We start from the raw sequence: 22,077 nt of genomic DNA, 5'->3' as shown, positions 1-22,077 counted from the left end.
TCCGCAGGGCCTGCAAGACAGAGCTGTTCCACCAGGCCTTTGGCCAGGGCGCAGCCTAACTCCCTCCTTTGGCAATCTTCACAGAACTCTAGCCCAATGGTTGCCATCAATTTGATTTGAATTAATTTTATAATGAAATGATTTTAGAATGTTGTATTATTTTATTGTTGTTAGCCACCCTGAGCCCGGCTTTGGCTGGGGAGGGCGGGATATAAATAAAATTTATTTATTTATTTATGAGACCTCAATAAAAGAGCAGCACCCTCTTGCTGGCCCAAATATAGATGGGGTTGCAGAGACATTAAAGGTAAAGGTAAAGGGACCCCTGACCATTAGGTCCAGTCGTGGTTGACTCTGGGGTTGCAGCGCTCATCTTACTTTATTGGCCGAGGGAGCCGGCGTACAGCTTCCAGGTCATGTGGCCAGCATGACTAAGCTGCTTCTGGCGAACCAGAGCAGCGCACGGAAACGCCGTTTACCTTCCCGCCGGAGTGGTACCTATTTATCTACTTGTACTTTTGACGCGCTTTCGAACTGCTAGGTTGGCAGGAGCAGGGATTCACACCTTCTGATCGGCAAGTCCTAGGCTCTGTGGTTTAACCCACAGCGCCACCCGCGTCCCTGCAGAGATATTAGTAAAGACCAATAACCCTTTGAAGACCTCCCCTGAGAAGATATTCCACTTGAAGAGGCCTCCGGTTTGGAGAAATCCCAACCCCCTGCTTCATTCTATTCCCTCCTATCGAATCCAGCAAGTTTACTCCCTGGGCTTCAGATGCAGAGGTGGCTGTGTGTGGAAAGCTGGAGTCATAGTGCCCATCCGGTAGTTCAAGGACAGCTCCTTCTGAATACTCCTTGTAAGGAGGGAGCCCAATTCCTCAAGTGCTGTGGGTCAGGGCAAACTAGGAAGCAGCATTAACTTGAAAGCTGCCAATTTTGAACCTACCTAGTGCTGAAGCAACCTCTAAACTCATGGTGCTCCATGTTGGACTGCTCTTGTAGTATCCAGAATCCCCTAATATTTGACTCACTAGACATTTACCAGTTAATAAGTATTATGAATTGCACCAAAATCTTGATGGTGAGAAGAAATTCAAAATGGAGTTGTTCATTAAAAAAAATAAAATGCAGTTTTTTTGAGCTGCTTTGGAACTGTTATTGTTGCACTATGTATTGCTTTGTGCTGCATTCTGTTTTATTGAATTTGTATGTAGCCATTTTACTGCATTTTTAATTAATTTTTTTTTAAAAAATGCAGGAGAGGAAAGGTCTCCCACTGAGTGCAATGGCCAGGAATAAACAGGTGCTATGATTTCCCTGTCGTTTGTTAATGTACATATAATTCTGAGGAGAAGTTTTAGGAGAGGTGAGTAACACTTGCAGCACTCCTAGTTACAACTTTAGGCAGCTGTGATAGTAGAAATTCTCAGTCTCTGATGTTGTAAGGGTGACCCATATATGTACAATTGGAGATAACTGATTGCATGTATCAGGCAGTAATGTGATTTAAAAAACCCCCAAATTAAACCAAAAGAAGACAGCTGCCTTTGAAGTCACTGAAATAACATGTAAGAGATACACTCAGCAAGCTGTCTAAATAGTATTTAAATTTTCCAAACTGAAAGGAGATTTAAATCCTATTTTTGAAGTGAGCTCCCCCCCCCTCACTCTCTTTCTTGAGATCTGCTTTAGATGGAGATACATGTCACATGTGCTTTTTGGACGGTTGTTTGGGACACATTCTGGAATCAAGACCCACACTCACTAATACCCATGAGGAAAGTCTGACCTGAAAGTGTGGCCAAGTGACTTTTGGTTTCTTGATGACTAGAACTTATAATATTCCAATATATACTACATTCCTTGGCCTGCATCTGGAATTATACATGCGAAAGACTCTACAAGGCACACTGGAGGTGTTTGGAGAAATGTGTGTGATGAACTGTGTTGAGGTTATTTTTTTTACAAAAACACACACACACACACACACACACACACAAAATAAATAAATTTCAGTCAAGTATGAGACTAGATTTTCTCTTAACTGTGGAAGTGAATACAGTGGTACCTCGGGTTACGGACTTAATTTGTTCCGTTCTTAACCTGAAACTGTTCTTAACTAGAGGTGTCCTTTCACTAATGGGGCCTGCCACTGCCGCTGCACCGGTGGACCGCGATTTCCGTTCTCATCCTGGGGCAAAGTTCTCAACCTGAGGTACTACTTCCAGGTTAGCGGAGTTTGTAACCCAAAGTGTATGCAACCCAAAGCGTTTGTAACCCGAGGTACCACTGTAGACACATGCTATCTAATTACTTCTTCAAGGGATAACTCCTGATGCTAAAAAGCAAGGCAAATACTATATCTATTTTCTCCAATCATCTAATAGTTGAGGTATGCTTATTTTCTGAATTAAAATGAAATGCATTCTCTGTTCTTGCATTTGAAAAGGTTTACTTGGAGAGTATGAAATGGTAATAATTACCTCCTCTCAAGAAAACCCCACCCCATACAATTCTGTTTTAATTACTCTCCTGAACATGCCTCTGGATCAGAAGGAGGTAAGCCCAGAGCAAAAATATGAAAAATTCCTTCAGTACCTTAAAGACTAATTAATTTATTATACATAAGCTATGTGGACAAAAATCTACATAAGCAGAAGCATGAAGAATTTTTTAAATATATGGGTATATTAAGAAGGGGGGTAAGGCTATAAATAATGAGGCGAAATAGTAATGTGATACAAAAAGGTATAACCTGAAATTATGCAATTAAAGAAAGCAAAATAAACATAGTGATTAAACTCATTTGATTAATTTCTTTTTTAATGGCTGCATGCTAGCACAGTGAGAGGTTCCCAGAAGTTCAACCTAGAGAAAGTGTTAAGTTGTGGGTGAACATATCAGACGACACAGCGATTCTTCAAACAGCTCTTGTTTATTCAGAGGCCAGAACAGAACTGAACTGAAGGGTTCAGCCAGCCTGCTTATATAGAGCTCCACTAGAACGCAACAGTAACCATTTTCTGTAACTATCCAATCACTGAACGTCACTTTCGATCTCTTATTTGCATATGTGGACCTGAACTATCTACAGTACCCCCCTGCTGGCCCAGGGTGAGAACTTCAGTACATAACAGAAAGTCTATGTTTGGTTTATGAAGCCTCCAAAACAAGTGTTCCGATGAGGAGGCGGGGTTTGGCAGAGGTGAGGTTTCCAAATTTCCAGCAGTTCTTCTTACCTGTCACTAGCTGGAAAGTGCTGCACCTCTGCTAAGTGAAAGACAGTAATGCTAAGGGCCTATTTATATTACCAGCTCCTGGCTAATAATGCCATTTTGGGTGTTTAGTGGGAAACAAGCAATCACCCTCCTTCTGTTTCATACAGCACTTGATTATTCCTCAGGAGCATATTTCTGTTCAACTAACTGAGCTTAATTAATTGTGCTTCTGTACAGGGTAAGCGTACCAAAGATATCTCTTTGCTTTGCAATCCCTTTGCTTCACCAAAGAAGTGTCTGCTTATCTTGTACTGATATGACTACTATTGCTGTTACCATGCATGAAAAAGTAACCATAAGAGGAGCTCTCAAAATACTTTCCTTTTATTTTACACTTAAACCCCTCCACAATTTAGCCATCTAAGTACACCCTTTGAACTTTTCTGAATCTCAACTTTCACAGACTTAGTCCTCTTCCCCATATCTTCCCATTACTGCAACGAAAATCTGAAACAAGGCCCCTGATCCAGAGATGGTGGTTGCTCGTCATGCTGAGGGCAAGATGCCGATACCATGAGTAGAAGTAGTTGCATGAGGGGTAATGGAGCACATAAAGCTGAGCACATTGAATTAAATAACCATGTGCAGGGGTGTGTTGACACCACTGTGCACAAGGTTGTTGCCTCTCTCACACACATCTCCTTTATAGACAATTATCATTAGTGTTGCTAGCAGTGGCTGCCGCTCTGAGAGCCTACAGAATATGGGCCTACAGGGTTGCATCCAAGCAGGTGCGTTTCATCAGCAGGAGACTGTCCATCTCCATCTCCAGACCGTTCACTTATGCATGCCACACTGGCTTCCCTTAGGCCAGGATTAAGAACTCTTGTCTCTCCAGAATACACTGGGATGGAAGAAAACGTATGTAGAAAGATGAAAGAGCACAGTTTTCTTGGGCCTTTTATTGTTTTCCTTTTCCTCATGATGACTAACTACAACATTTTGCTGTGCCTATCTAGTGAAAGCAAGGAAGAAATGGATGCAATTTCCATAATAAATGCAGAAGGACCTGAAAAGATTAGAGTTCCCTGCTGTTTCAAAGATGTGGTGCCTTCGTATCATTTAGTCCACCTTGGGCAGTGACACAGACATGGTATTGTAGAGAAAACAAGCATTCAAAGTGTATTGTTTAATTTCCATAGAAGGTAACTTAAACTGCTGGAAACTGAAGTACAGAATATTAAACTGTTGTATGCACTTCAACGGAGGAAGGTTTTATCCCAAGAGAATAGGGGGCTGTAAAGGCAAGCACAGATGCAGGTGGGAGATAGGGAGCAATGCAACATTTTAGCCAAAACAAAGATGGATGAGAGAAGCAAATTTAAAATACTTTATGTGTGAAGTGGTCTTTGTCATTGTTCAGGCTCAGTGTCTCTATAGCTTAAAAGCATAGATCACTGTCTCCATGTCATTATCTATAATTATTTTTCTGTTAACCCTGAAGAAGTGGCACATGGAAGGGAGTCATGGTGGTTGAAGTTGTACTTAAGCAGCTAAAAATAACAACCTTTCTTCTGCAAAGTGGTTAATGTAAATGACTGAGGAATGATGTCATAGTATCTTGATGCAGTGCTGGGGTGCAATCTAAGGAGCTTGCTTCTCTTTTCCCACAGAAATCTGAAATGCTGCCATTGCATGGTGATTTACTAGTTAGCAGGGAAATAATATTTTTTTGCCTCCGCCCACCCACCAATGCTCTTATCATTAACTCAAAAATCCAGTTATTCAGACCAACCCAAATGTCACAACTCTTCATCAGGCAAAGCAGAGGGTGGGAGAATTAGTGGGGCCTCGGGGTGAAACACCTGCAGAAATTAGACTGGGTGTTGCAGCCATGATGTCAGCTTGCAGACATGGTTTGAAGATGGAGATTGCAGGATGACTATGTCTTCCCAGTCCAAGGTGCCACAGATATAAAGTTACCGTACATACCTAAGGATCCTGGGATTAAGAAGCAAACAATGTTCTCCATTTCTGAGAAATTAAAGTCAGGTTTATAAGCCAAATCTTATTATTAAGGGATATAGATAAAGATTTCCTCTTCTTAAATCTCCCCTCCAGTCTCCAGAAAACCCCTACAACGTTGGTGGTTTCCTCAAGTGAGTCCTGCCAGTCTTGTTTAGTAGGCAGTGTTGGGTTTGAAAATTAGAAAGAAAGATTTACATTTTTGCTCATCTTTTGAAGCTCACTAGGTTCCCTGGGGCAAATCACTCTGTCTCCACCTAGCCTGCCTCTCAGAAATACAGTGTGGATAAGATTTGTTGGCACCAAGTGGAAAATCAATATGCAGTGTGAATTCCAACCATGCTGTGATTGCTAGCTCTCCTTCCTATGCAAAAGACCCATTTCCCTCCATGCCAGAATTTTGTAATCACCATCACCCCTAAAAACTACTCTTCATATCAGGAAATGTCAGCATATATTATATTCTTTCTTGCATGAAGCAACATTTGGCATAAGCATTCCAGAAACCAATTGTATAAGCACCCATGTAAATCCACCCTTTTATTAATCGATGCCATGTGCCTAAGAGATGGGTTACTATAAGAACAAGACCAGAAGCTGCAAAATAAAACAACTTCCTTCAAAGTCTGCAGCAACTGTCAACTCTGGATGTGGCAGAAGGTCGTTTGATGCATGTCCAGCGCTAAGGCCTTTCTCAGAATCATTGCTTTTATGGTGCTTTTCATAGCTTTTTTAAAAGAAGTAACCACAACAGTAAACAGGCTATTAATAACTTACAATTATGGCAACTAGTTTTATCTGCCCACAAACCTACTCTTGCATTGGGTCAGAGGCTGCCTGCTTTGCCCTTTCCCGGTGACTGTGCTCCTTTCGCATCCCTGCACATTCCATTGCCAAACAATTATTTCAGTATTGTGGAGTGGATGCTTCTGAACTTTGGATGTGAATTGTACCAAGGATCTTGGCTGTGGCTAGTTGTTAGGAGGAAATAGTATCTGCTGGGATCAGAATTTGAAGCCTCCTGCTCAGCTTCTTGCTGCTGCACACCTGGTCTACTGGGGGCTATTTCTCCTTCCCTCAGCTTCTCCCGACTCATTGTGTTTATTTCTTTGTCAAGAATATGAGCATGTGGCCAAGCAGTTTGATGTCCATTTTGGTCATTCATCAAAAATGGTCATGCTTGTCATGTTGCATAAATGCCTTTATACTTTTAAGACAGTGTGGGAAAGATAGTTTGACAGATTGGGAACAGAGAAGGGAATTAATCAGTAATTTCTTTAATTGATAGCACTCAAATTAAGAGATGAATGAATCATAAACAATAGGTTGACCACATGAAGCAGTGAGCGAATACCAGCAATTTACTTCTGTATCATTCAGTGTAGGTCAGTCATATAGTATTTGAAAATATTTTGAGCAGTGACATTGGTGGGATCTGGCAATTTTGCAAAAAGGGCAGTCCAGTCCTACTGCTCTGGCAAAATGGCTACTGCATGCACCTGTGTGTTATCCTGTCTTCACACAGAAGCAACTCATAAAAACAAAAATGTCAACTTTTCTAGTGCATGCAAAAGGGAGAGCAGGACTGCACTGATTACCCCACTCTAAGATGTGGCACACTGTGTTGGCATCATCCCATCAGTGCCCACACATTTGTGGGCTGTGTGTGTGAGCAGCCAAAGATGCATAGGCGTGCCACACAACTAGGAGCCCCAATCATGCAGGGCTTAGGCAACCCTTGCAATATGTGGCACTGAATGTGCCACAGGCTTTGAGGGAGGGGGCACCAGGGGGCATAACATCACGGAGTTCTAGCAATGTGGTTCCACTTTCCTCTTCTCCACACAAAAGTCATATGAACAGGGGTATACAAATACAGTAAGTGGAGCATCAGCAGCAACCATTCTCATGGCTACTATGCAGCTCACCTCCCAAATCCTGATGACACCTGTGCACAACACCTGCAGAAGCTGCATGAAAACCATTCTTCATGGCCACCCATTTCCTTTTCCTTCCCTCCAACCAGTCTGGGGTTCTACAACAGGGAACACGAGCCCTTCTCTCAGTGGTGCCCTGGGCTCATGCAACTTCTCTGTTGATTGCTTTTATAACAATGTGTAAACAGCAGCATACAAAAGGTTTGCCTGGAAGCTAATGTACTTGCTCAGAAGTGTGAGGGAAGTTGTGACTTATTACAGCAGCTCTTGTCAGAATTTATGACTTGTGAATGCTGACCATTCACACATCCCATGCACAGTTGATGCAATGTAATTTGTTTTCTTTGGTGTAAAGGTGAAAAACTCCAGTTAGGTGTCTGTGTCTTCCCTTAACAGTGGTGGATTTACACTGCTGCACCAGAGAATGAAATCAACCTCCAAGTGTTAACACAGTATTCTGCCTTTTACCTTAAAAGATAAGCCCTATATTTGTTTATCTGTTATATATAATAAATCACAGGGAGATGGTGTGAAAAGGCCTCAGCTTAGGTCAGTTCAAAGGAGACAGCTGTTTTTCAGTCTAAAGGACAGTAGTTATACAGTGACTTTATGCAGCAACACAAGTATACCATATTTACTCTTGGTACATTGCAACCCTTTTTCTTTTTTAAAGCTTTCCTTCCTCCTGATTAGGACCAATAATTTGAGGGGGAGGGATTATTTGTTTTGTGGTAATGGAGGCCCTACTAATTGGTAACCTTTGTGCCCCACTGTGGTGTGGCAGGCACAAGTGTTGATCATGCTTTGAGCAGCTGCTTAGCACATTGCCCTCCCAAAGTGAAAATGCATCACCCCAAAATGGTCACAATATCCATAAAAAATAGAAGAATAGATATGGTAATTTACACGTGAATGTAAATGGATAAATAATGACTATTACTTAAATAGAAATTCAATATGTCTTACCATAGTGTGGAAGACTGTGACCTGGTGACCTATGTAGTTGCTCAGTCAATTAATGTGATTCAGTTTCTCAGTACATTCAGAGTTACTGCTAAAAGAGGCCAGGAAAATTTTGCTACAAGGCTGAGGGTAAAAGAAGCAAAAGAAAGCAAGGATCAGGAAGTTCCATAGTATCTTTAAACTCCTTTTGTGAACCAATCTGAACATTATAGAAAAAGGTTAATAATAAATGGTGCATGTAAATCAACATGCCTCTGAACATGCCACTTTGTTATGTGAAGGACCAGATGCGATGGCGGTAAACCCATTCTCAAATCATAGAAACATATTGTTGGAAGGGACCCCAATACAGGACTTGCAGCTAAAGAATCCCTGACGGATGGTCATTCAACCTCCGTTTAAAAACTTCCAGTGAAGGAGACTCCACCACCTTATGAGCTAGTCTATTCCACTGTCAATTGGGTCTGACTGCTCAGGCAGAATCTCCTTTCCTGTCATTTGAATCCATTGGTTTGGATTCTACCCTCTGGAGCAGCAAAAAACAAGTTTGCTCCATCTTCCATGTGTCAGCCCTTCAGATATTTGAAGATGGCCATTTCAGTAGATCACCTCTCAGTCTTCTCCAGGCTAAACATTCCCAACTCCCTCAGCTGTTCATCATAAGGCTTTACATTGCTTTAGAAAACTTTAAATCTCCTGACACTAAATTTCTTTACATTGGGTCTTACTTCAACATGATCTTTCACTGTACCTGAGAACAGCAGGCTGTCTAAGAGATGCAGGCCAGGCCATGTGGCACAACAACATCTCACCACCTTTTAGCATCTGCCACCAGAGGCTGACACGTCACACTATCTAATGGTTTTAAAGGGAGAATTAGACAAAATAATGAAGGCTAGATCTTTCATCGGCTATTAACAATGAAACCTCCATGTTAGACCAGGTGCTGAGGACCAACAACGTGGATGGGCCCTTCAAGCCCTGCTTGAGGGTGTCCTATATATAGGCTCAAGCATTTCCTATATTTGTCCACTGTTGGACGAAAGATGATGGAGCACCTGCTCTGGTCTAGGAGGGCTTCCCTTGTATTCTTAGATAATTATTCTTCTTTGTATTTTATAAGACCTAAAATCTCTTCTTACTTTCTTTACGTAATACATTTACCAACCCACCCTTGATACCTCCTTCTGAAGTTCTTCATCTTGATTACTGAGCACTTGCTCAAAAATAAATAATAGCTCTAGTCTTGTATCACAATGGGGCTCTTTTACATGGCAACAAATATTGTGTGAGCTTCACTACATCATATCACACCATGAGCTTTGAGTTTGGTGAATTTGGACCAAGTCCTCTACAATATATAATTTTCTGTTCCAACAGGTCAATAGGTGCTAATGCCTGCTTTGCTTTTTTGGAGAGCAGAAACTGGATCATAGCTTTCAAGGAGCTTACATCTGGTTAGCTAAGCCAGAATACAATTGCTTCCAACAACCATCTGCGTGCAATGCCTTTTGTAGAGCTGCAGCAGAGAGGCCATTAACACCCAAGGAAATGCAGTGTGCCTGTTGTTTGGCATGATTTTTAAAAGCATAGTGCTTACAAAGACCATATATGTCTATTCCCTATCTCTGTGCGTCAGTGTAATTTGTGCAGGTCCCAATGGAGGGACAGAAAGCAAGATCATTACCCCTTAGATTTTCAGTAATTCTTAGAGTAAGTCTGCCAGTTATGTTCGAGAAGTGTGCAAGCCGGTTAGAGTTCCATAGCCTTTCTGTGGTCTGCATCTCCTCCTGAAAGCTCTTAGTAATACAGTCGGTTCAAGATTCATTTACAGTCAAAAATAAGACGAGATGTTGTGGAAAGACTCTTCTCTGTCTGAAAACCTGGATAGCAACTGCCAGTCAGAACAGACAATGCTGGACTAGATGGACAGGCTGTGCGCACACCCAAATTTAAAGCACATGGCTACCACCATGTAGCATAATCCTGGCAACTGTACTTCCCCCACCCTCCCACAGTGCAACAATTCCAAGCACCTTTAACAAACTAGGGTTCCAGGGTTCTTGGAGGGAAATCATGTAGTTTAAACAGAGGCAGACTTTGGTATTTCAAATTTCAGCAGCACCCTGTATGAGGCCAAAATTCAGTGTGCCCCCTCCTTGTCTTCTGTTCTGCTCCGTTCACCACATCATCAGGGTGACACTATGCAGAACACCCTAGGCTCGGTGCCCAGTGTGGGGAAACTAGTTACACTGCTCTAAACCTGCCTCTGGCTTTACATGATGGTGTGTATGCAGCCATAGTCTGATTTGGTATAAGGCAGATAGATGATTGTGTCACTGCAATGGAGGCTACAAGTGGCAGATTTTCCATGAGGGTCTAGACCAGGGATAGAGGGACTTTTTCTGGCTTGCATTTCCGTGCATTTTCTGCATTTTAAAACCAAATTGCCAGATGCAGTGGACTCTTGGAGTGGCTGAGGAAACCCAGCCAGATGGGCAGGGTATAAATAATAAAATTCTTCTTCTTCTCTGTGGAATCAGCATGTGTATTCCACACCCATGCCCTGTCACTTCCAGCATTAGACTTCAGCTCCATTAAAGGTGTAATGCAGAGGTTTTCAACCTTTCTGAGTCCATGGCTCCCTTGACCAATTACATTCTTTCTGCAGCTCCCCTGTGGGGAAACACACTCCAAGCCTCAGAAGCCCAGTTATGTCACCCCTTGCCTGCAGATCTGGCAGCCCCTCACCCCTTTTCAAACACCCTTTCTTGTGATGTGTTCCATCAGCCTTCTCTCCTCTCCCCTCTCCTTGGGAGTCCTCCAGGCAGCCCCCGCCACTGCCCCTGGTCTCTGAGCCACACCCTTCCCAAAGAGAGGTGCTTCATTACACCACCTTACCATTGACCATTGTATCCTTCTGGAGTGGCTGTCTGAGTTAGGGGTGGGTGGCACCATTTTGCAGTGGTTTCAGTCTTATTTGGGCAGTTGCTTCCAGAAGGTGATGTGTGGGAGGAGGTCTTTGGCCAGGTGGAACCTTCAATGTGGGGTTCTTCAGGGTTCAATTTTATCCCCTACGCTGTTTAACATCTGTGTGAAACCACTGAGTGGGGTTCTCCAAAATTTTGAATTACATCGTCTGGAGGTGCTGGACTTGGTAATGGACTGGATGAGAGCCAACAAACTGAAGCTCAATCCAGATAAGGCTGAGGCACTGTTAGATTACCTAAACCAGATGGATGGCAGGTGGCCTGCTCATGATGGAGTTACACTCCCTCTGAAGGATGTGACTTGAGGGTGATTCTGAAACCTTTGCTGTTAGTTGAGCCTCAAGGGGCCTCAGTAGCAAGGAGTGCCTTCCATCCGCTTCAGCTGGCGTCCCACCTGCACCCCCCTCAGGGCAAGGATAACCTAACTCTATGCTCTGGTAATCTCTAGGTTAGATTACTGCAATGTGTTACACTTAGGGCTGCCTCTGAAGACAGCTTGGAAACTTCAGCTGGTGCAGAATTTGGCCGCCAGGTTTCTCACGGGGCAAGACAGTTTGAGCACATTACACAGATCCTGACCTGACTGCACTGGCTGCCAATTAGTTTCCGGGCCCAATTCAAATTGCCGGTTTTGACCTATAAAGCCCTAAATTGCTCGGGACCACAAAAGCTCAAGTACCTGTGATCTTTGGCTGAAGACCAGTATACAAAACAAACAAACAAAACAAACAAGGCAAATATTTTCAGCTATAAATCCTCCCCTCTCAAAGCTGCTTTTCATTTTTAAAAATTGAAGAAGCAGTTCTACACCCATAAAGAGCACATGATTCCGCACCAGCCTTTGAAGTGCCTGGAGAACTGTGCTTGATCAGGGATGCTGTGGGTGCTTTGGCGTCAAGAAGGTCCTTTGAACTGAGGTGGAGATTATAATGTTTAGACACACGCCTTGGATTTCTCCTCTGCTCCCACTTACAGTGAACCTTGTTTATAAAAAGCAGTTGTTGTATTTATAGCAGCTTTTTATGGTCCTATAGTAGCTTAAGATAGAAAATATGGGGACATGTTTACCCACATAGATTAATATTTTATGCAAATGGAAATGAGCTTGCTGCCAAGTATGGTAATTGCTAACCTCTGTCCGTTCTCCAGTGCATAGGTAGGCATCTCAGAAACAAAAGGAAGTTGGAGGGAAAGAGACTCAAGAGAGGGAAATGTAAAACTGGTGCATTTTCACATAGAAAGCCATTTTTAAAACTAGGCTATGCAAATTACTGTAGCCCTGGGGCTGGAATTAATTTGATCAAGATGGGGTACAGGCTGTCATAATTTAGCACTCTGATATTGCACCCATGCAGCCAAACACTATATAGAATGAAACAAGGAGATGATATATGCTCCTCACATTGTATTATTTACAGTTCAGGGAAACAAAAAATATATAAGCTGCATTTTATTTTCATTTCCAACATGATAAATGCAGTGTTTCGTCCTTCTCATCCATTCTTTGCATTTCGGAGCCATAAGAAATTTACTGAGCATTGGATAACCTCAATTTCCTCCTTCTGTCTTCATAAATGTTTAATGCTATGTGACATCATGAGAAATGTGGGAATAAGCATTTATTGAATGTGCGAAGAAGTGCTTATTGTTGTTGCAGATATGCTTTCCATACTTATCTGTAGCCTCCAAGGACTGAATGCCACGACATCACGATACTTCCTACTCTTGGGGATGGACTGTGTCTCCATAACATCTCTAACATGCCCATATTTAAACTGGGTTAATCCTGCCATTCAAAAACGTCTAAACTTTGCAAAATAAAATGCAAAATTTGCAACCAGAGTAAAATATTTAACCAGAATATATTAGAAATGTGTTTACTAAGTACAATTTATTCTCTCTTCTGAACTCGAGGTACCTGGGGGTGAGTTAGGAAATATAGATTCTGTGACAATATTCGATGGGCATATCACCCTAAATGTCAATGGTATGTGCTTAGAATATCTATTTTGCCTGTGTACCATGTCAAAGAGAGTGACACTTGAACCTTTGAACAGTTTTGACTGAATATCTGCAGTCAGTAAGTGTGAAATTTGTGTCCCAGTTCTTTGCTTGAAACACTCCAATTTATTCGCATGCACTTGTTTACACTCTATAACACAAGTTTATTTGTTTCTCCTTCAGCTTTGTTTATCATTTAATTTAACATGTTTTACATGTTAGGGGCCTTAGCTGACCACAAAGAAGTTTGTAAGATCTGGTAAACTTCCTCATCTAACCTGCCACTTCTGAAATAGAACCAGCGTTCTGAGTTGTTTCATCCCAGCCAACCTTTTAAGTTTTAGGGTTTTTGTTAAATGGCATTGGGATCAGTTATCACCAGCAAAATGAAGGAATTTGAAACCTTGTACATGCAAGGATAGGGGCAGGGCTAAAAGACCCCAACATGATGCAAAGTATCCCTTAACAGTGCAGTAACTAAAGTAATTAATGAATCCTTTAGTAAGGAGCAGGTTGCGGGGGGTGGGGGGGAGCAAGCAAGCAAGGCCATGGGTGGGCAAGGGAGGAAGAAAAATCACTGTACAATCTCGCCAAAGAAAGCAGCGTATGATGCTTGGTGTCCCTTCCAACTCTACAATTATATGATGCTATGACCCTATGGTTTTCTCTTCGCCCTCCTCCTTGATGCCACAGGAGGCAGCTGCCTCACCCCACATCTTTGGTGGACTGGCTCTGTCAGGACACAGGATTTAGGATACAGACACAGACAAATATGTGGGCATGCTGGACCTATTATTATTCATATGTTCTGACATGTGCAGACCTCTTTCTACAGCACACACATTATGGGAACCAGGTTAATCGTGTGATGTTGAGTACATTACTCCAGTGCACTTTCGATGAGATGAGAAAACATTACACGACAATGTTGTGTTATAAGATCCTTCATAACCATCTTTCACCCTTGCTGTTGCCTGGAATAAACACCTCTGCCACCCCATCCTGGTACATGACTGCAGATGTCCCTGTCCAGGAGACCTCACAGGATCCTGCTAGGGCTTTACAAAATGGATGGCCTTTTCTCTTTCACCAAGAAGATACATACATACTACCCACTTTTTCTGCAGCAGATGGTTTCCATGTACTGCAAGTCCAGTCTCCAGTGGCAGTCCTTTCCCATTATATTTGGTCACTTGATTTATGAATGAGCCAGTCCTCATGCGAAATCTATCGTACCTTTGTGCAGACAATTAGCTTTGGTTTGCAACATATAACTTAACTCCTTCCTGTTTCTATTGGGAGATCCCGACATTTCTTTTGTTCAAAAATGACAACATCTTGTGGAGAAAGCAATGCGGTGAGTAGAGAACAGCAACATCCACAATTGGATAGAAAAGAGGGTGAGTGGCGGTGCATTCTCCCAAGGGAGCAAAGTACAGCTGTGAAAGCGGTAGCAGGACCTTCCTAGACTGCTGTTTCAGAGAGGTCTCTTTGTGTGGGAGAAGAAAATTAATGGCACTGAAATAAAGGACTGGGAGAGAGTCAGTATTGACTGTCTGAAAATCACATAAGTCACAGTGCTACACTGGGAGAAAGGAGCTGAAATTGGTGGGATCTCTCGTGATCCACTCTATATCAGTAAAATACCAGAGACTTAATAAATCATCTCTTTCACCACTAAAACTGAGAGGCCCAGAACCAATATAAACTGCAAGGAAAGAAAGAGGGAAATTCTGTTGCTGAACTGTGTGCATTGTATTGATTTTCAGGTTTAAGGTTATAAACTCAAGAACAAAGGGTTTGTGGGAGGCAGCAGAGGGGATATTGTGCCTGCAAAAACCGAGGGAAAGATTTTATCTGATATATATGCCTATACTATATTTGCACTATATTGTCATCACACTGCTTTCTGAGGTTCTAAAAAAAGGGGTGGGGACTCTTTCCAAAGTACTAAAAAGTCCTGCATGTTTCACCCCACCCCCTTTTCTCTGTGTGTTTTCTAACTCCTTCATGGCCCTTTTGCAGGCCCTGAAAGCTTTTATTTGAAAGTTGGGGGTAGGAGCTAAAAGCAGTGGGATCGCTTAGCCTGTTACTTCATGGTTGTAGGCCTTTGCAAGGTCCTTGAACAGATAAGAGAGGTCGAGGAGGATGTGTGATGGTGGGGAGAGATTATCCTGGGTAGAGAGAGAACTGTTCTGCTGGGGGGAATAAAAGCTCCTGGGTACAGAGAGAGAGGGAAATCTGTGAGATGAGAGGGAGAAAAATATACTATTGGGTAGTGAGGTGGAGAGGGATGCGGGTGGCACTGTGGGTTAAACCACAGAGCCTAGGACTTGCCGATCAGAAGGTCGGCAGTTCAAATCCCCGTGACGGGGTGAGCTCCCGTTGCTCGGTCCCTGCTCCTGCCAACCTAGCAGTTCGAAAGCACATCAAAGTGCAAGTAGACAAATAGGTATCGCTCCGGCGGGAAGGTAAACGGCGTTTCCGTGCGGTGCTCTGGTTCGCCATAAGTGGCTTAGTCATGCTGGCCACATGACCTGGAAGCTGTACGACGGCTCCCTCGGCCAATAAAGCGAGATGAGCGCCGCAACCCCAGAGTCGGTCACGACTGGACCTAATGGTCAGGGGTCCCTTTACCTTTTAGTGAGGTGGAGAAATGGATCTGTGAGGGTGGGAGAAAGAGATGCTCTTGGATAAAGAGAAAGGGCTGTGGTGGGAGAAGGCAAGAGATGGAGATGGAAAGAGAGAGAGAGATAGAGATGGATCTGTGGGTGAGGAGATGGTCTTGGGTAGAGAGAGAAAAGGAGAGAAGGATCAGTGGGGTGGGGAGAAAGAGATCCTCTTAGAGAGTGAGGAGAGGAAGTACTGAATGTATTTATGAGTGAGAAGTAGAAGGTACATATTTATGTGTGACTGTGGACATGTAAAGTGTGTGGGGGAGAGAGATGTCTGGTCTGTTTGTGTGTGGTGAATGCGTGTGTATCCAATGTAGTGTGAGAGCATGTGAAGAAGAGCAAACCCACGTGGGAAGGGGGGGCAGAGTCCCTCTAGTATCAGATATGTGCAGTCAGGGAAAGGATTCAACATGTGCTTAGGGTTGGGTCCAAACTTTATGCATATGTTTGAGTTGAAGTTTGTATTGAAATAGTTGATATGGCTTGCAAAATGTTATGGTGGGTAGGCATGTGGTCTTCATAGAACAGGGATTCATCTCTTATTCTACCTTCTTCCTTGTTCCAAGCAAAAGCAGCAAGCTCAATCCACTGAGGCATGTTTATAAGGTTCCTGCTGCCTTTTGGCAGAAAAAAGCATAACACAGATTTTTATCAAAATGTTGGGAAATCTTTGACCTAAAAAACCCATCCCTTTTACTTTTTATACAAGGCATTTAAAGTCACATTGTGAATCTGAAAATAGAAAGGTCCATGCTCCACTTCAGGGAGGGGAGCTGAAAACTGGAGGGAAGCGGGGGGGGGGGGGGGGAATCTCCCACCAGATTTGTATTCATTGAAGCTAGACACCCCCCTCACATCATTTAATGAGGTACAGCAGTACTGCAAAATCTGTGGGAGGTGAAGACAAAACATAAATATGAAATATTTTCTTTATTGGAAGATAGTTGGTTAATGTTTAGATCCATTGAACTATATCTTTCATATGTCAGTAGCAACCATTTATGCATGAAGAACTATTAACACAGGAGTTTTAAGAAATATGTGAGGATACATTATCTTAACAATAAATGATTCCAAAGTGAAAATTATTCAAAGAGAAATGCCAGTATATGGATGGATTTGTGCTGTAGATTTTTTTTTTAAACCCATCTTAGATAAAACTAGTTCCAACATCCCTTCCACCCATTCCAGTACAGTGGTACCTCGGATTAAGAACTTAATTCATTCTGGAGGTCCATTCTTAACCTGAAACAGTTCTTAACCTGAGGTACCACTTTAGCTAATGGTGCCTCCTGCTGCCGTCGCACGATTTCTGTTCTCATCCTGAAGCAAAGTTCTTAACCTGAGGTACTATTTCTGGGTTAGCGGAGTCTGTAACCTGAAGCGTATGTAACCTGAGGTACCACTGTACTCAACAAATGTGCTTAGAAGATCAATTGATTTCAAAGATCTAGAGTAACCATGTTTATGTTTGCAGTCTTGGATACAACTAGAAGCAGCTGATGTATTCAATTCTAACAAAAGATTATGACACTTGTGTAATAAAAGGACAAGAGCCTGTTTCTTTGCTATAAAGGGGGGGTGATTTGCAGCAGAAAAACTGCTTCTCACCTTGGGGTGGGACATTTTTGGGGGAGGGGGGGAATGAGGTTCAAGAAGAGAAGTGGTGAGCAAGAAAAGAATTACTGTAAGTCTATTCTTCCCTTGATGCTTTTTTGTTCCCAACCATTCCTTTCCCATGCTGCTTTATTGGAGAAAAGTGTGTCATCAAGTCTTAATTACAAGTGGAATATGAAGTTAAATCCCACCTGCAATAAAACAATAAAAATCCTGTAGCACCTAAAAGACACACTTACAGTCCAATCCTATAAAAGCCTACTAAGACGTAAGCCCCACTCTAAGTGGGACTTAAGTCTAGGTAAGTGTACACAGCACTGCAGCCTTATTGTGACATACATTTCCCTCGGCTAGATGCCTGAAATTATATCCTTCAATTATATCCACTTCCGTAGATGCCTGAAATTATATCCTAAGTCAGTGTCTATTGGTTGGATCCAGACATAGCACATTGATTAAAACGGATCACAACTTCAACTAACTTCAGCCAAATCAAACCCTATGAATTCTTAACTGCCTCCCACTTAACTTTGGATGGACCCACCCTGCAGACAGTAAACCTACAAGGAGAAGGGAGAAGAACAAACTCAGGGCTTCATTTATGTCAGGGCTCAGGCCTTAAATCTATTCTCAGTGCTTGGACTCAGCTGAAATATGTGAAGAGTTGATGAAAGTGTCCCTGAGGAAGGACAGAGCCCCTTTCCTCACTGTGGAGTCACCGGAGGGATTCCCCACACGCCAGTGATTGAGAGAGAAACCAGGTTGCCAGAGTGTCACTTTTAAAAGGAAGTACTGCAGAAACAACTCTGTAGCAACAAAAACAAAATAAAGCAAGCTCTAAGCTAATTTTTGCCACCAGCATAAATGTCCCTAAAAAGGCTGAACACTTGGTCCATCTCCTCACTTGGCCCTATTTGACATCTCAGATACCAAAGATTTACCTTCTCACTGCAAACTGACTGCTGCTACAGCCATAAGGGCTATATTTTGGAAAGATCTAGTAGGAGCCAATCTTGTTGCATGGTATAATAAAACATTCTATTTAATCTGGTACTGTTTTATTAAACATGTTAATGATGATGCATGTAACTTGGCTGCTCATCCAGCATATTATAGTTTACGGGTGATTCAATAAACCAATGCAATGCTATCTTATCTGTTTTCCTCCCTCTTCAATTCTAACTTAAACTTCTTGAAAATGTAATAAACACTCCCTGTCAGTGCCTTCACAGCCTTTGCTTTGCGTCTTGTGTTTTAATACCATGTTCACCCCATCTCCCTCCGCCTCCCTCCAGCTATTTCTCCCACATCTATTTCTAAGCTAACCAGGGCCTGGCATTGGTTATTATGCAATTCTGCGTTTGATCTTTGTGCCAAATTTGTTGTTATTGCATTATTATTATTATTATTATTACTGTATTATTATTTACAGTGCCTGTACGGTTCGCACTGTTCTCTCCCCTTTGTTTAAAATAAATCAAAACGATTTACCAAAACGAACGAACGAATGAATGAATGAACGGCCCTTAACAAAAGCACAGGCGGCGAGGTTGCGCGAGATGCTCCGGGTCCCTTTGCGGAGTGCGTGCATCTGCGCCACGAGCGCGGAGGAGGAAAAGGAGAGGCCGTCGGGGAAAGGGCCGGGGAGGCGCACGCGGGCCGCCCTGCCGCCCTCCTCTCCCCTCGCAGGAGCAGCAGCAGCAGCCTGGGGTCCCGTCCGGCGTGCGTGGGCGGGGGGGGGGCGCGGGGAGGAGGAGCGGGGACGGGGGGGGGGCGCCCCGCTGGCGCGAAGCGAGCCGCCGGGCGACGCTCCGGATTGGCTGCCTCTTGCCTGGTACCCGAGAGGGCGGGGCGGGGGGGGAGCCGCGGAGGCGTCCGCTTTGCTGCCGTATTCCGCTCCCTGGACCTGCGCGGGGCTGCTGCCGGTGCCGCCGCCTCGGCGCGGGGACTTGCCTCTCGAGCGCCGCGGCGAGGGAGGAGGCGGAGGCGCCGGGGCGAAGGTGCGGGGCCGGGGCGAGGGAGAAGGCCGGGCGCGCCCAGACTGCAGCGCGGAGCCGCCGGGCGCCTGGCCATGAGCCGCGCGCGAGGGGACTGAAGGTGCCGCTGCCGCCGCCTCGGCCGAAGAGCATGCTCTGCACGCAGCCCCGCTTTCTCCAGGTAAGGCGCCGCCCCCCCCCTCCTCGGCCAGCATCCCAGGAAGCCTGGCTTGGGCTTTGGGCGTCCAAGTCTCCGGGTCTTGTTGGGGTCGAGGCGCCCTTGTGGTCCCCCTCCGGCCAGGCTTCTCTCCTGCTGGGGCTTTGGGGCCAGCTCGGCTGGGGCGGGAGGGGAAAGGCGTGTGACCTCCTGTCAAGTAGAGTAAGAAAGGAATCTGGGTGCCTGTTAGGAGGAACTGGAAGGGGCCTTCAGCCTAGTGAGTTGGACTAATGGACCAGGCATTATCCAGCTACACACACCGGATAGATAGATTCCCCCCCTGCCCAGCCTGCTTTCTTTCATTCCTTGCAGAGATGTATTTCTTCTTTTAAGGAAGGGGTGCAGACAATGGATGGGTGCAGAGTGACAGCGAATGTGTAGTTTTTACTCACCCGCTGGCACATGACTGAATGGGGGGGGGAGGGGACAGGGTTGTGTTTATGTGTACGATACAGTCTGAGCATCTCTAGACTGGGCACACATTCCCCCTTCCTTTTGCCGGGTTGTGAAGGGAATTGGAAGCCCATCCGCTATGCAGGATGAGAGTTCTGTGGCTGGGAGGATGGGGAAAGGGGATGTGCATGTTTTCTCTGGATTCAGCATCTAGGTTTGGTTTGGTGCGTATATCAATTGGCCTGTCGGTACTAGCAAGAAAATAAGGGACAAAGGTGGGTAGCCTTGTGCTATCTGTAGTTCACATTAGTTTGACAGGGTTTCTGTAATCCTGTATTGAGCTAAAAAAAATTTCTCTCTGATTTATTTTGCTTACAACAGCCTCTAACTCAATGCAGCAAATTCTTTAATGACAAGTTGTTTGCTTTCCTTTGCTGTCTCCTTGCCTCCTTTCAAGTTAAAGAAAGGCACGTTTCATTGACTCATGCTAAGGACCTTTTCTGTTTTGTTGTCATATGCGGTTGAGGGTTTAAGATCAGTGATGCAACCATGAATAATGCAGCTTTTAAAATAATAATCCTTCTCTAGCTGCATAGCGCAAGTGCACACACAAACACATAGCCTCCTGCGTTTCAGTTTGCCCATTTCAGCCATGTGTGGTATATCCTCAAATTAAAGCAATTAATTATTTGGCTTGGGTCTGGCTGTTGACATCCTTCCTCTGTAGAACTGCAGAGGCACCCCTGTCATGCTGCACTCAGCAGAAGCACAGAGACGCGGTACAGCAGTCACTCAAGCTAGAAGGAGAACCCTTTCCCTTGCTCCCCTTGCCCCTTCGCTGTGTTTTTAGTAATCTGTCATATGATTCAGTGGGGCACATCCCTGGTCAAAAGAGAACAGCATTTGAGAAATGGGGAAACTGCTGTCTGTAAGATGCAACATAGCAGGTGGTCAGCTGTGCCTTTGTTGAACAGCGAACATATGAGGATTCTGGTTATTACAGTAATTCATTTTAGCTTGGGGAGTCATTTGAAAATTTGGATTTTCCACTAAGAAGGGATTATCATTTTTCTGCTGTGTGTGTGTTTGTAAAGAAATAGAGTACAGTACAGTATGTCTTGGCTGCAGTCTATACTTGTCTTTTCAGTTTCCTCAGAAATACACACACAATTATTTCTAAAAAGTGTGGTACTATTTTTATTACTATTCTGAATAGAATTATACTCAGTAAGTGGTACATTTTAGTTAAAATCCTGGCAATGGTTTGAAAAGCCACCAAAGAAATCTAGTTTGAAACAAGCTGTCTGAGTTTCCAAAGAGAACATCTAGTCATTTTCCTTTCCTTTTTATTATGTCTTTTAAATGAATAGTTGATTGAGAAGACACATTTCATTTTTAAAAAAACAACAGCTATTTGATGCAGACTGGTGCTAATCATAGCCTGGAAAGTTTGGTAAATGAAATGATTTATTTGGACTTTATATATAATGCAGTGCTTTGAAATGCTCTCACACACTGCAAAGGCATTGCTTTCTTCTTCGGTGATGCTTATGGGTACAGTTAATTCTCTCAAGGTCTGTCATAGCTTTTTCATTAAACATGTGAATATTACAAAAGACACCACTAAATACCGTGTTCAGTTTTCATTTTCTCACGAACGTTTCCTATGATTTGTGTCCCATAAGTGGACCCAGAGGGCAAGGTGAAAGTGGTGCTGACTCTGGGTCTCTGGGCCTCACTGCCTACTTTGTGTCCAACAGCCAGAGAACCCCCTCCCTGAGCTCCAGGGCCTCCCTTTCCATCAAACCTGCTATCCAGTACAGGCAGTGTGCCCAGCCTGAGGCCCTGCAGATGTGACAGAGACGTCAGGCTAGAGGACTGTCACTTTAAGGGGATGCTGCTGCTTGAGAGAGCTAGTTAGACTCAGGAAGTGTAATAAGGGCTCAGGGTTGTTTTTTTAAAAAATAATTTTTATTAAAGATTTTCTTAGGTTACAAAAGTATGTGCATTGTCTTTTTTCAGGTTGTGGATCCCCCCCCCCCCGCAGATCAGTTACATTTGATGT

The 22,077-nt window shown here is 43.7% G+C and overlaps 1 protein-coding gene across 8 annotated transcripts in view; it reads left to right on the top strand.

Annotated features, from left to right (window-relative positions):
* Positions 1-19,299: 19,299 nt before the first annotated feature.
* HECW1 (HECT, C2 and WW domain containing E3 ubiquitin protein ligase 1) overlaps positions 19,300-22,077 on the top strand; it is a 188,021-nt gene continuing 185,243 nt past the window's right edge. For 6 of the 8 annotated variants that reach the window (XM_083577563.1, XM_083577558.1, XM_083577562.1 and 3 more), the window contains exon 1: positions 19,532-19,583. In XM_083577563.1, the coding sequence (XP_083433689.1) occupies positions 19,554-19,583 (30 nt within the window). In that variant the 5' untranslated portion in view covers positions 19,532-19,553. Of the gene's footprint in view, positions 19,584-22,077 lie in introns of all 8 variants that reach the window. The other 2 variants (XM_083577560.1, XM_083577557.1) reach the window with 2 other exon arrangements.

The sequence above is a fragment of the Podarcis filfolensis genome, assembly GCF_964270895.1.
Source record: "Podarcis filfolensis genome assembly, chromosome: 12".
NCBI classification, from domain to species: domain Eukaryota; kingdom Metazoa; phylum Chordata; class Lepidosauria; order Squamata; family Lacertidae; genus Podarcis; species Podarcis filfolensis.
The sequence above is the reverse complement of the archived record's forward strand: the minus strand, read 5'-3'. Positions and strand labels throughout refer to the sequence as shown.